Source organism: Neomonachus schauinslandi, chromosome 6, assembly GCF_002201575.2.
Source record: "Neomonachus schauinslandi chromosome 6, ASM220157v2, whole genome shotgun sequence".
Classification (NCBI taxonomy): domain Eukaryota; kingdom Metazoa; phylum Chordata; class Mammalia; order Carnivora; family Phocidae; genus Neomonachus; species Neomonachus schauinslandi.
Window position 1 is genome coordinate 125737256 of NC_058408.1, and position 14577 is coordinate 125751832.

The window sequence follows — 14577 nt, forward strand, 5'->3', positions numbered from 1 at the left end:
GGTCTTGCCTTCACATTTCATCTATCTGGATTCTTCATACAAATCACTACCAAGGTGATGTTAAGCCATATGTGTGTTTTTCATGGATTTGTCACCAGCTAAGTTGAATGTCAACTTTATTCATTATTTCACATTTCAAACACCTAAGCAATTCTGGAATGTTGCTATTTCTATACAAATGAGCAAGGTTCCCCTTGAACCTGGTTTTCAGTTATCATGGATATGTGACAGGTGTATGTGGACAATCAGTGCAAACATTCCCAGGTATAATCTTTTATTTCCTTTCTCTCCCACTTCAAAACACAAATTCATTAAATAAAAGAAGTCAGAAGGTCAGGAGACTAGACTGAAAACATATTTGGAAGAAATAAACCCACTTCAGTAACATTAACTAATTCTTAACATTCATGACGTATATAACACTTGACATCAAATTCTCAAGAAATTATCACTCCCTAAAAATATATTGAACGTGGCATGGCTTCAGTGAAACACAAGCGACATCAGCAATTAAAAGAGAAACATTTGGGGTGAATCAATAATGTATCAATTTGGTCACTCTGGGAACCGAATTTTGGCAAAACTTCCAAAACGCCCAAGGAAGGCCTACATTTGGGATGAAGGTAACAAGTGTAAAGTTCCAAAGGAACCAGGCAACTAGCCCTGGGTGGCTACACTGGGGGAGTCCAGAACAAGAAAAATCCAGCAACACATGGTGTGCATGATGCCAGGAGGTAATCTACACTCCTGATTTAGCTACATGGCCGGAAGAAATCCCTGCTGGATTCGACAACACTTGTCTGAGACCACAGTTCGCCGATGTGATGTCTTCAGTGTGAGGAACAGGAGAGCGACCAGAAGCTGCTTATGGCCAAGGCCATGATGCATGAAGCTGGGCAGCCCTAGCAGTTCACACGGTCTCTGGCACAGGGTGCTAACACGGGCAAAGCCGATGAAGAAGACGGTGTTGAAAGGATGAGCCGCAGAGAAAGCCCTAAGCCTCCCAGAGGCGATGGTCAAAGTGAGGACCTGGGATAGCATCACATGGCCCACAAGCCCTCCTACCGATGGCAGCTCAGGAATTTCCAAAGCTGAAATACTACAATGCAGGAGGTGAAAACTGGACCTATGGTCTGGATCCTAAGGTCTAAAAATAGAAAGCAGTAAGAGGCAGTGGTGAATGTAGAAAACAGGTCTCCTCAAAATGGTTGATGGACCTGGTAATGTTAAATCTTGAGAAGACAAATCTAAGGGAAGAAATGATTACTGATTGTTTTCTGGTCCATTCATTCATTCATTCATGCCTCATCTCCTTCAAGTTTTGGCTGATGGGCACCTGGGTGGCTCAGTCCGTTAAGCGTCCGACTTGGTTTTGCCTCAGGTCATGATCTCAGGGTCATGAGATCAAGCCCTGCATTGGGCTCCATGCTCAGCGCAGAGTCTGCTTAAGACTCTCTCTACCTCTCCCTCTGCCCCTCCCCCCCCGCGCACGCGCTCTCTCTCTCAAATAAATCTTTAAAAAAAAAAAAGTTTTGGCTGAAATGTCATTTCTATTTCTATCTTAACTACCCTAGTGAAAACCATATCTACCCCACCTCCCACACTCAGCACCCCTAATGTGCCTCTTCTACTCTATTTTTACAGCATTTATATTCTTTTAATATACTCTATCATGTCCTTATCTATTACATTTACAGTTGGCTTCTCCTCACAAAACTGTAAGCCAGGGCAGAAGATTTTGGGTCTTTTGGTCACCGCTGTGCTCCAGCTTCTAGAACAGTGCCTACCCTTAGTGGTAAGCACTCATCTGTTGACTGAATGAGTGAATTCAAACATCTGAGAATCTCTGAAATGCCAGGCTAGGGCTAAATGCTGAAGATTTACGAGATAAATAAGTAAGCCATCATCCCTGCCCTGAGGGAAGTCATGGTCTTGTAGGAGACAGACATAAAATTATACATCATAGTAATAAGCACAGTTAAGTACAGTTATTCTTAAATTGTGAACAAAGTCCTGTGATAACTCAGCGCTGCCGGAGGGAGCGAAGGATTCAGCAGGGAAGTGACCCTTGGCCGGGCCCTGCATGACTTACAGACTCCTGGAATGGCTGGAACCCAAGGGGGATGGGGGGCTGTGAGTCACTGGAGAACAGGATGAAGGTTGGCCACAAAATATACATGCCCAGCTCAAAGTCTAGATTTGCCCTGTAGATAATGGAGGGGTTACTGTGTGTGTATGTGTGAGGCAGGGAGCAGGTGACATGATTATAAGGTTTTTTTGCTACGGAAGATCATCCTAGTTGCACTGCGCAGAATCTTTTTTTTAAGTTTTTTTTTTTTTTTTTTTTTGAGAGAGAGAAAGGGGCTGAGAGAGAGAACACGAGGGAGAGGGAGAAGTAGACTCGGGAGCCCGACGCGGGGCTCGATCCCAGGAGCTCAAGATCATGACCTGAGCCAAAGGTAGATGCTTAACTGACTGAGCCACCCAGGCGTCCCCGCACTATGCAGAATCCAATAGAATGGGGAGGAGACTAGAGGCAGGAGGCTATCACAAGAATCCAAATGAGAGGATGGTGGGCTGAACTAAGATGGCAGCTTGGGGATGGTGAGGACGTCCAGGGAAAAAGGAAAAACTCAGAGCTCAGAACCAGCCAGGACCTAGGGGGATGCAGATGCCAAGAGAGCATCCTAAACCATCGCCCGCCCCCCCCAAAAAAGCCTTCAAATATTTACAGACTGCTATCTAAATTTGTTCTCTGATCAAAAACACAACACAGGACGAAGCAGACGAAGAGGGCAGGCCATGTTCCACAAGTCTTACAGAATGAAATGGCCAAAACGGGAGCACTGGTCAGAGGAACAAGCACCTGGCCACGATGGTTAGTACATGTCTAAGAAACGTACAGTTTCAGAGGAAGAAGTTCCCCAACACAGAAACTGTTTTTCTTTGTCAACAACAGAATTCCATCAAATCTACCCATAGCGTCTCTCAAGATAACCCCAGCTGCCTAAGCCCCCCACTCTCAAACTTCATCAGGACGCTCCTCCAGCAAAACTCATTAATTACTTGCCTAATCATGACCCGAGTTCCAGGACCTTCACTCAGAGCCTCCCTGCCTCCTGAGAGAAGACTGGGCCCGTGTGCCCGTCATTTTTTCCCCTGGCCACCGAGGCATCTGAGTAACAGCATGTGGAGAATAAATGATTCCAAGATGTGGTCCCTTCCACGCACGAAGGCTGGGCTACGACACTGGCCCAGAGGAGCAGTCAGGACAGCTGGCTTTAATGGCATGATACCTACCTGGGCTATCGCAAAACCTGAGCCCATCCCCTGCCTACTCCTGCAGCAGGTGTATGTTCTTCGGACACTTGGACTGGCTAACTCCTCTGCTCAAACCTTCAGGTGGTTTCCCCTGCCCAAGGTGCCAAAATCAGCCTGGACATGCTCCCAGCTCCAATCAGGTAGGTCTCTCTTCCACCTAGTGGAATTCCCACTACTCCAAACAAATACCTCTCCTTTTTCCTTCCTCTGTACTTTGTGGTTCCCAACCTTGGCTATACTTTGGAGTCACCTGTGGAACTTTTAAAACTATGCCCTTACAGGGAAGGGAAGGGAACTGGGGGGAGGAAGGGGGAGCTGGGAGTGAAAGGGCAGGAAGGGGGGCGCCTGGGTGGCTCAGTGGGTTAAGCATCTGCCTTCGGCTCAGGTCATGATCTCAGGGTCGTGAGACTGAGCCCCAGGTGGGGCTCTGTGTTGGGTGTGGAGCCTGCTTGGGACTCTCTCTCTCTCTCTCCCTATCTCCTTCTGCCCATCCCCAATTCTGCTTGCACATGTTCTCTCAAAAAAAAAAAAAAAATTTTTTTTTCAAGGGGTTCAGAGGCCCCTTAACCGATCCCCTAAGCAAGTGTTCCCTGTGGGACCATGAACCACAAACTAGTCCTTTCCTAACATGTGGATGAGATGTAGGAGTTAGAGGGTAAATGCCTTGTCCATGGACAAAGAAGAAGCAGATCTGGGTCCAGACCCCGATCTCTTGATCGTTCCATTAAATTCCCTTGGCTTGGCATTTCCGCGGACGGCTTCAACCCCAGCAGCAGCAATCTGATCATCTAGGGCACACGACACAACAGTCACAGAGGCCAGGCTTGGCGTCTGGCCACACCACGTGCACTATCAGGGCCTTAAGATCACACTACTTAAACTCTTACTCACGGACACGTCAATAGACATAACACCTAACACTTTAAACCAAATTGAGTTTTCTTTTTTCTTTTTATTTTTTTATCACACACACAATGCTTTCTTACTTTATTTTTTTTTTAAGATTTTATTTATTTATTTGCCAGAGAGATCGAGTGAGCACAAGCAGGAGGAGCGGCAGGAAGAGGGAGAAGCAGACTCCCCGCCGAGCAGGGAGCCCAATGGGGTACTCGATCCCAGGACCCTGGGATCGTGACCTGAGCCGAAGGCAGACCCTTAACCGACTGAGCCACCCAGGTGTCCCCCAAATTGAGTTTTCAACCTTTTTTCACCTTTGCAGTTTCTAAAGAAAATACAGTTGACCCTGACACAGGCTTGAATTGCACAGGTCCACATACACCTGGACTTTTTTTTTTTTTTTTTAACAAATCCAGTGCAGTATTGGAAATGTATTTTCCCTTCCTTATAGTTTTCTTAATAATATCTTCTTTTCTCTTACTTTATTGTAAGAACACATACAAAATATGTGTTAACAAACTGTTTAGGTTCTCCATCAGGCTGCCAGTAGACTATCAGCACGTCAGTTTTCGGGGAGTCAAAACCGATACAAGGATTTTCGATGGAGCGTGGAGTTGGCACCCCTAACCCCCATGTTGTTCAAGGGCCACCTGTTCATCCTTACCCAAAACTCACCCGCTTCTCCTGGAGAGCTGGGCTATCGTCCCCGAGGGCCAGGCGGGAAGCACAGGACCGGAACTCGGCCAGGCCCAGGATCGGCAGGTACTCGTGGTTCAGGCTGTTGTCATTGGCGATCTCCTGCTCTACCTTCCTCACGACCGGCAAAACCCAGGGCTGGCTGTCATCTGTGCGATAAGCTGGGACATGGCAAAGAGTCACGTCAGAGAGAGGAGGCAGGCTTCATTCAAGTAAGAGCTGGTGCTGGGACTGGAGGGCCTTCCACCTCCTTCCATCAAACAGGACAGGGAGCGAAATGAAAGTAAAGCTCATTCACTGACTGCCCGCCTGCCCCGGGCCAGGCACTGGGCTAGGTGCATGCAGGCAGGACAGCCATGGTTCCTACCCTGAGCTCTTAAATATGTGACCTCGAAAAGACAGCATGCTGAAATGACGCTGGGACATCACAGAGCCTGACAGATGGGAAGAGTGCACGAGCGAGCACGATGCACACTCAGAAACACCTTACAGTTGTTCTGTTGATCGTCCTAGCACACTGAGCTCTGGAAAGCCATGAGCCCAGAATCTTCCTCCTTCTGCATCTCCCCAAGAGATTTCTGGAAAAGTGCTAGGTGCTACTTCACATGACTGCTGCAACTTCAAACATAAAATATGGAGAGGGGGTGGCAGAAGGGGGAAGCCTACGTCCTCCTCTTGTCCTGGAAGAACAGAAGTGGGACAAATCATGAGCAAAGGCCCCAGGGCTGAAGATTCCAGCAGATGGTTACACAATCACCCAACAATCTATCTGATACCTGCACACATCTCTGTCCTCTCTCTGCCACTGCTGGCCATTTTGCCTGTCCCTCCTACTTCATATTCCACACTTTTATCGATCTAAATGTATCTATTACATAATCTTGCCTACAGCAAATTCCTAAGCCCCTTGACACTAAAAGTATTTTTAGTCCCGTTATCCTATCACTGATTTTTTTCCCCCTCTAGTACAGTATGATTATCTCAGGCTTATAGCTTTAGAGGGCAGCTGCTGTGGCTTGCACCCAGGCCAGTGATTTGAGCAGATGCCTCACAGGGGTCATTTGAGTCTGCTGGAAGTTTAGGTCTCCAACAGACCCACACAAACACATTCTTTTTTTATAGCTGCATAACTCATGAATGTACCATAATTTGTTTTCCCAGTCTCTTGTTGATGGACATTTGAGTTGCTTCCCATCTTTGGCTATTACAAAACAATACTTCAGTGAACAACCTCATACATATGTCATCTTCCATGTAAATATATCCATAGGATGCAAGGTGGAAAATGGAAGAGTAGGCTAAGAAGTGTGTGTATTTGCAGTTTTGACAGATATATCCAAATTGGCCTCCATAGGGATGTTATCAGTTAAAACTCCACCCATCAATGTGTAAGTGTCTGCTTCCCACAGCCTCATCCAGAGTAAATTTTTGCCAATAATGAGGATGCAAATGGTACCTCAGAGTAGTTTTAATCCGCATTTCTCTTATTATGAACGCAATTGGGCATTTTTCTTATTTACTTATTTACTTACATACTTATTTATTTAAGTGGGCTCCATGCCCAGCGTGGAGCCCAACATGGGACTTGAACTCATGATCCTGAGATCAAGACATGAGTGGAGATCAAGAGTTGGAGGCTTAACCGACTGAGCCACTCAGGTGCCCCCATTTTTCCCATTTATGATCCATTTACAACACAATTTTAGTGGCTAGGCGACATTCCTTTCCACGCATACTTAACAATTTGTGTTGCTTTCGATGATCTGATATTATAAACATTGTGATAAACGTCCTTACATCTTTACATATATTCATGAGTGTTCCCTTAGAATAAAGTTTCTAGATGAAAAATTACACTCAAGAGTTATACAACAAATAAGACTTTATAAGATCATTTTGATTTGGGGTCTTTCTTCTATCAACTAACTCTACCCTCTAGGAATGTGTCATCTCCAAATCTGATAAGCACCTCAAACTAGTAATAAGAAAGTGGCCGGAGCTGCAGACTGACACAGCCACTAACAAACCACTACTGTCTGGGTAGGTGGCTGTGACGCACCACACTGTCGTAACACTCACATGCTACCCCCTGGCCTACTGAGTTCCTTCCAAACCAGTCAAAAAGCCTACTTTATCAGGTGGGATTCGGTCTGGGTTTTTTTTAAGATTTTATTTATTGGGGTGCCTGGGTGGCTCAGTTGCTTAAGCATCTACCTTCGGCTCAGGTCATGATCCCAGGACCCCAGGATCATGACCCGAGCTGAAAACAAATGCTTAACCAACTGAGCCACCCAGGCGCCCCTGGTCTGTTTTTTTAAAGAGATACCAAAATAACCACTTTTAAGTAAGAGTTGTCCCTGAAGGAAATCTATGATCACAATGCTACCATTGTTCATAATATTCTTGGAATTCTTCTTTTGGAATTATTTTTAGACACGATGTCTCATTATTTTGAATATCCTCAATGGTGCCAAATCTTTGTCCTTTGAAAGTAAATTTGATTTTTGGAAATGGAACTTGCAGCAAGAGCAAACACATCTTTAACTAAACCACACAGAGGGGATACTATTTAGATGTACAATGTGGGTGTTCATAGAAAAACCAGTTCTATTAATGCTTCACATCTGTGTTTGGAAGTTATGTATATTACATAATTATGACATATGTATTATATGTATGATAACATGTCATTTGTAAACCATGTATTAGAAATAAAGAGGAAAGATGAAAAAGTCCCAGAACTGCTGTTCTTACCCATACTGTATATTGTGTACTACTCTAAAAAATCCTGTCATATGACTAGACGCAAGGAGGCATTATGTCTATATTGTGACAAAAGAGAAATTGGCCAACTTATACCTCCCCTGCCTCCTTCACCGTCCAGTTTCTCCCAGGTTCAGTTCCAGATTTATTCCCCATGCCTTGCCTAACTGCCCTAATGAAGCAGATCAGCCAAAGGCTCTTGGGGGATTAGAGCAATGAGGTCAAGCTTATTAACAACTATGATTCCTGCTCTCCCAGGGGATTTTCATTCCTGTTTGTCAGATCCAGGAGTTTCTCATTCATGTTTTCATTCACTCACTCATTTAACAAGGACTTACTGAACCTACCGAGAACCAGACACTGGCTACAAGTAGCTACACAGAAATGGGTAAGGTCAAATAAGATACTGTCTGCCCTGGAGGAAACATAGAATATACAGCCCTTAATTCTCTTGTAACGAGTCAGGGAAGATTTTACAGAGAATGAAGGATGAATGATGAATAAGAATTTAAAAGGTAGTCAAGGAAAGGGCATTCCAGCGTAGAAGAGGAGATTTCCCTTCTACCCTTCTAGGTTCTTTGGCTGGTCTACTAATTAAATTGCCATAACAGATTAACAGAAGAAAAACAAAAGTTTAATAACCTCTGCCACTTGAATACATGGGAGAGACCCAAGAAAACTGAGTAACTCTCCGAAGTAGCCAAAGCCATCACCTTAAATACCGCCTTCAGCTAAAGACAAAAGATGTTGGGTGTGGGGAATCAGTTCTGGGAGGTGACCAGTAAAAGCACAGGAAACAAGAGAAAGGTCGTGATGCAGATTTAAGCCCCGCCTCTCCACTGATAAGTTCCTCCAGATTTAGAGTCATCTGAGAGAGACATTCTTACAAATGGATATTTCCCTTATAGGTGTAAATGTTTCTTATAAAAGGGTAACTTCTACTTGGTTTTCAGAGCTTCGCCTGTATTTGCAGTTTCTTAAAAATAACCAGCTTAGGGCATATTTGGGGGGGGGCGGGGGCAGTACATTTTGCTTCGCTTCACCAGACTGAGGGAACACCTGTCTAAAGGTCCAAGAGGCTTGGAGACATGACGGTTTTGAGGATCTGCATTTTCATGGCTCAGACATAGGACCCATGGAGGAATATGGGTTAAAGAGTCTTGGAGGACGTCCTCATCTAAGGAACGTCGTTTCAATGGGGAAACCACTGAAAGCATTAAACAAGAGGGTGATAAACTGCAAAGGGGAACAGAGATGGATCATTAAGTCAGGTGGGTACTGCAATAATTCAGAAAGGGAATAATGAAGTGTTCCATTCAGGTAGTGGCAGCAAGGAAAAAGAAAAGAGGAGATACTCAAAATAGATTTAGGAGGTAGAAAATACAGAACCTAATGACCAAATAAATTGACGTGGGATCAAGGAAGGGGATGACAAATGACTCAAAAGTCTCTCTAGTCTGGATAAAGGCTGGTGGTGATGCGGGGAGGTGGGGGTGGGGTGGGAAGGTGGTCTAAGATATAAAACATAAGCAGAAAAAAAAAAGAAAAGATTGAGGGGAAGGTGGAAATGATGAGCTGTGTTCTAAACATGTTGAATTTGAGGTGGTTGCAGGATGTGTCTAGCAAACTGTACCAAGTATGGGTCTGGCATTCAGGGAAAAAGTGCAGGATGGAAAGAAAGATTCCATAATTATAGACATCGATGGTACCTGAGCCACAGTAATAACAAGGACTTACTGAATCCTTAGTATCTACGAGGCATTGCGCTAAGTGCTTTACTTTTTCTTCTAACCCCCGTTTAATTCCTATAATGACTTACAATATAGATACTATGATCTGGAAACTGAGGTCAGAAGAGTTGAATAATTTGCCCAAGATCAAATGGATTATAAGAGCTAAGCTGTCATACTATTAAGTTCATGGATCCATGTGTTCTTTTTAAGAGCAAGAGAAAGCCTGAAGCAAGCAGGCCCCAGAGGCCTGTGTGAGGGGCCTCTTTATCAGCAGGCTCCCCAGCTCCAGGCACCTCTGCCCTTCTGCATGGGTACAAGCTCTTTTAGAGAAGTCACACAAGTTTCAGGGGAGTGCAGCAGTGCTGCTTTCCAGAAGAAAGGAAAACACAGGGAATTAAATGATCAAACCATCCCCCTCCTCTCCTCTGAACATCTCCACTTCCCTCCCCATCCCCACCCCCCAGGAGCCCCTGCACATATGTATGCCTCTTAAGGCCCTTTTCCAACTAGAGTCATGGGAAGAGGGCCAGGGAGTATTCAGAAACACCTGATACAGCACATATATCCAACAATTTTATGTGAAGATGCTAGAAATCCACATTAAAGTCCACAACAAATACTAAAATAAGAGTAGGCTATCTGGAACCAAAGGAAGCTAAGTTTACATGACAGACAGACAGGAGTCTATGAAGAAATGTCTTGTTTCAGGCTGCATCAGGCTGGACCCACGTCTCCCCTGCCCTTGAAGCACTAAAATGGTCAGCTCAGAGCACGTCACACTTAAAATGTGATGCTCTGCTTTAACTATAAGGAAATTATGGAAACAGTCACAAAGAATATCTCTGGAGAAATTCTCAGCAAGTAGAAACTAGGCAGTGAAATTATAGTTGCAGCTAATTTTTTTTTAAAGATTTATTTATTTATTTGAGAGAGCGAGAATGAGAGAGAGAGAGTACATGAGAGGGGGGAGGGTTAGAGGGAGAAGCAGGCTCCCCGCCGAGCAGGGAGCCGGATGCGGGACTCGATCCCGGGACTCCAGAATCATGACCTGAGCCGAAGGCAGTCGCTTAACCAACTGAGCCACCCAGGCGCCCCAGTTGCAGCTAATTTTAAACACGTCCAACATCACTAGAACTTGAGCTGGATAATCTCCACTGGGTTTTATCTTAACACGGGGAAAAAAAAAAAAGTATCTTCCCCAAAGTCAGTGATTAATTACATTTCCTTCACAAAGGATATACTTGGGGATGTGTGTTAACTAGAGCTAGGACATACAAAAGCTGGAAGGAGACCTCTTAATTCGACTCTAATCAGACCCTTATCTGAACACCTGCCATCCACAAAAAAAGAGATCATAAAAAGAAAAATAATATTTATATGACACTTTTCACTTATGTATCACATTTCACACATAACTATTCATTTAATCCTCAGCCAACTGATGAGGCCAGTAACATCATTATCCTACATGTAATGTGCGAGTGAATCTTCGAGTAGAATTTTACAGAGATCATTCCATCCCCACTCCTCATTTAACAGACTGAGTTCCAGGATGTTAAATAGCCCTCCCAAGGTCACTTTGCTGGACTGCAGGGATGGCCTGTACTCAGAATCTCCCGGCTCTTCCCACTACAGTGAACTGGCAGCCTCTGGACAACCTGAAGGACCCAAAATAGAGGAGAGGACAGTTCCATCACCAATAGCCATACGACCTAGGGCAAACTGCTTCACCCATCTGGGCTTCAGCTTCCCTATGTCTCAAACAATCCTCCATAGTTGTTGTAAGCATTAAATCAGATTAAATGCATAAATCATGTGTTCATGGTAAGGAGGGGCAGTTCCTGGGTTCCTGGGAAACATGACAAAAGCACCATCACATGTGAGGTGACCACCTGAACTGCAAACTATACTTCTGAGCCAATCACTTCTGGCCTGAGCTGGCAGGGTGCTTTTTCTCTGCACGAGCAGTTTATTTCTGAACCAATGTCAGAAATGATTTCATTTTGCAGTTCTTAAGCTGAAAATTTTTATTCAACATCTTCTGTGCAACCTACCCGAAGAAATGCCGAAACAACAATAATAGTAACAGAAATGCCCAAACAACTCTTACATAACCCCTACTTATCTGCCAGATACTATTCTAAGTACGTGAAATGTATTTGATTCTCACAAAAACCCTGTAAGATAGTTTAATGGTAACTGAGTCAAAAAAAAAAAAATTGAACATTTTTAAAAGATGTATTTAAGTCAACATCAACATATATATCTGGCCCTAAATAAATACTTGGAGGTTTTAAATTGTATTTAAATTAAGAGCTTGAATGGTGCCCAATTCCAATTCAACTCAAGGCAACCTTTCAATACTTCTCCCACTCAGGTGTCTGCTAAAAACATCACTTACTCGGGTGCCTGGGTGGCTCAATCGGTTAAGCATCTGCTTTCGGCTCAGGTCATGATCCCAGGATCCTGGAATCAAGTCCTGCATCAGGCTCCCTGCTTAGCGGGGGGTCTGCTTCTCCCTCTTCCTCTGCCACTCCCCCCCCACTTGTGCTCTCTCGCTCTCAAATAAATAAATAAAATCTTTTAAAAAATACAAATAAAAACATCACTTACTCTCCATGGCTGAAACTATGTGGTATTTACTTTTTTTTTTTTTTAAAGATTTTATTTATTTGACAGAGAGAGATAAAGCGAGAGAGGGAACACAAGCAGGAGGAGTGGGAGAGGGAGAAGCAGGCTTCCCGCTGAGCAGGGAGCCCGATGCGGGGCTGTGGTATTTACTTTTTAAAAAATGCTTTATTATGGAAAATTTCAAACATATACAAAAGTCACAAGAATGATACAATGGATGCCCATGTACCCATTACCTAGCTTCAACAAACCATGCTTTTTAATGGCTTTTTTCTCACCCCTCTCCCATACTCCTTAGTGAAGACTTATTTTTAACAGGTCCTATGTACAGTCAGTATAGGAAGCCTGATTCTGAACCTCCTTCTCACCACCATGTATTACAAATAGTTCCATTTTCTCTTTCCAAAATTTCTGGTCCTTTTACTCTAAATCTGTTCCTTAGCACAGAACATCATCACACTCATTTTCTTCAACCTGGCTGGTCTTTGTGTGTGGTCGGGAGTGTCTTTGAGGCTTCAAACATTCAAATGAGGATGATAAGAAATAACAAATTCACCAAAGGATAGAGTTATCCTGAGGCACTCCAGTCTAAACCCTTCTCTTCTAGAAGGGGAAACTGAGAGCCATACTCTGAGCTGTCCAAGGTGAAGAAATACAAGCAAGAACTGAGGAACTGAAGACAAGAATGTGTGAAAGTGAACTACTTTCTTTCCACTCCTTTCCACCATCTCTACCCATCCTACCACATCTGTGAGGGCCAGAATATTATCCCCAGATCCTCCCAGGCTGCATTAACCTGTCTCAGAAGCATTTTAGATTTCTATTATATCACACCTTGATCTTAAAATCCTTGAGACCAAAACCAAGCCTCAGTCTTTTCCCCAAGGCTTGGTAAAGTGCTGACTGATTGTGACCTACCTGGTAGTCACTCAAATATTTACTGACCCAGACCAGAGCACCCTAAGGCTTAGAGTTCTCCTTCATCCATTCTCCAGCAACCAGGACATCAAGCCTGTCAGGAGTCCTAGCTTCCTCCCTCTCCTTACCTTCTCTGGCCTCCCCATTTATTAACAGGCGAAAGGATGTAGTAGAAAAAACACAGAATGGGGAATCGGAAAAACTGGATTTGTGTCCTGGCTACTAGACCTGTATTGTGGACCTTGGACACATCTCCTTTTCCCAGGGACTCCACATGCCCATCTGTAAAATGGGCAGGTTGAAAAACAGCCTCGTGATTCTTGCTTTCTCTCCAGCCGGCGCCAAGCTGGGCCTCGGTCTCTCCCACCGTACCCACCGCCCGGGTTAGGTCCGCTCCACTCCCCAGGCTGCCCCTACTCACTGCATCTTTACCTCCGACTCCCAGGTTGACCTTGCGGGGGTCCGGATCCTCCCGGAAGTCGGCAGTGAGCTTAAAGACCAGGACCGGCTGGGCCTGCGGAACCTCGGCGAACACAGACGGAGGTGCCATGGCAGGAGAGCTCGAGACAGCTGAGAGCTTTCACTCCGCGTCTGGAGCCACTGGGTCGGGTCTAGCCACGGTGACTGGAGGAGACTCTCACCTTCACCGAACCGGCAGGGGCGGGCCCGCGGCCTCCAATGGTCTAGCTGCGTCCGGAACTTGGCAACAAGGTTAACCAATCGCGAGCTTCTGACGCAGAAAGGACAGGAGGGAGGGGATGCTATTAGCCAATCCAAGCAGAGAATCTTATCGGAGGCCAGTCATGATGCAACCAATGCCCTGTACGCGGGCCGAGAGGGGGACCCGGACTGGGGTCGATTGGCAGAGCGGACTCCTATGGCTGAGGGCGTTCTTCCTGGGGCCTCCGGGGCCGAGGGGAGGAGCCGAGCGGCCCGGGGGCGCCGGAGGTGGCCTCCCTGACCTTCGAGGGCCGGGCGAGGAGGGAGGTGGCCGGCGGCAATTCCGGAGGACCGGCCTTCCGGCACCCATGAGCAGGCGTTCTCGGTGCCGGGCCCCGCAGCTCGCGCTTTCCTGACCCGGGTTGGCAGCCAGGTCCCCGGCGTCTGTGCTCGGGACGAAAAGTCCTTGGCCCGAACGTGCAGCTCCGGAGCCCGCGCGGGCGACGCTGACCCTCCCGGCCGTCTGTTCCCCCTGAAGGAAATATGGGTGGGCCGCCTGCCTGAGTTTCAGGCAGGGGACATCCTATGAAAAGTGGGGGAGTGACCTCGAATTCCTTGCCGCTCTTAGAGTTTGACATTTTTGCTCCCCTTTCCTTACAAAGAGGGGCCTGGTCCTCAAGGACCTTCAGGATCTGGGCACGGCGTCCCTCTCCAGCTTTGCTCCCACGTACGCAACTCAACCAGATCTTGCTGATACCAGCTGGCTGGTACCCAAACTGCCTCTTCTTTTAGTCTGGCTGTTCCTTCCTCCCCAGCTCCCCTCTCCATCTGGTGACCTTCAAGACCCAGAGTAAATAAATGCTTCCTTCATAAAGACTTTCCCTACCCCCCACTCTGGTCAAAATCGGCCGCTTTTTTCCTGTGCTTCTGTACCTTGTTGGCAATATTACCATTTCAG

At 45.8% G+C, this 14577-nt stretch overlaps 1 protein-coding gene across 1 annotated transcript in view; it reads right to left on the minus strand.

Moving 5' to 3' along the window:
• The window catches only part of GOT1 (glutamic-oxaloacetic transaminase 1), a 30371-nt gene extending 16732 nt beyond the window's left edge, over window positions 1–13639 (minus strand). The window contains exons 1-2 of the mRNA XM_021699905.1: window positions 13392–13639; window positions 4894–5075 (exon numbers count right to left, since the gene is read on the minus strand). Coding sequence (XP_021555580.1) covers window positions 4894–5075; window positions 13392–13509 — 300 coding nt within the window. The 5' untranslated portion in view covers window positions 13510–13639. The remainder of the gene's footprint in view (window positions 1–4893; window positions 5076–13391) is intronic.
• Between the last annotated feature and the right edge of the window lie 938 nt (window positions 13640–14577).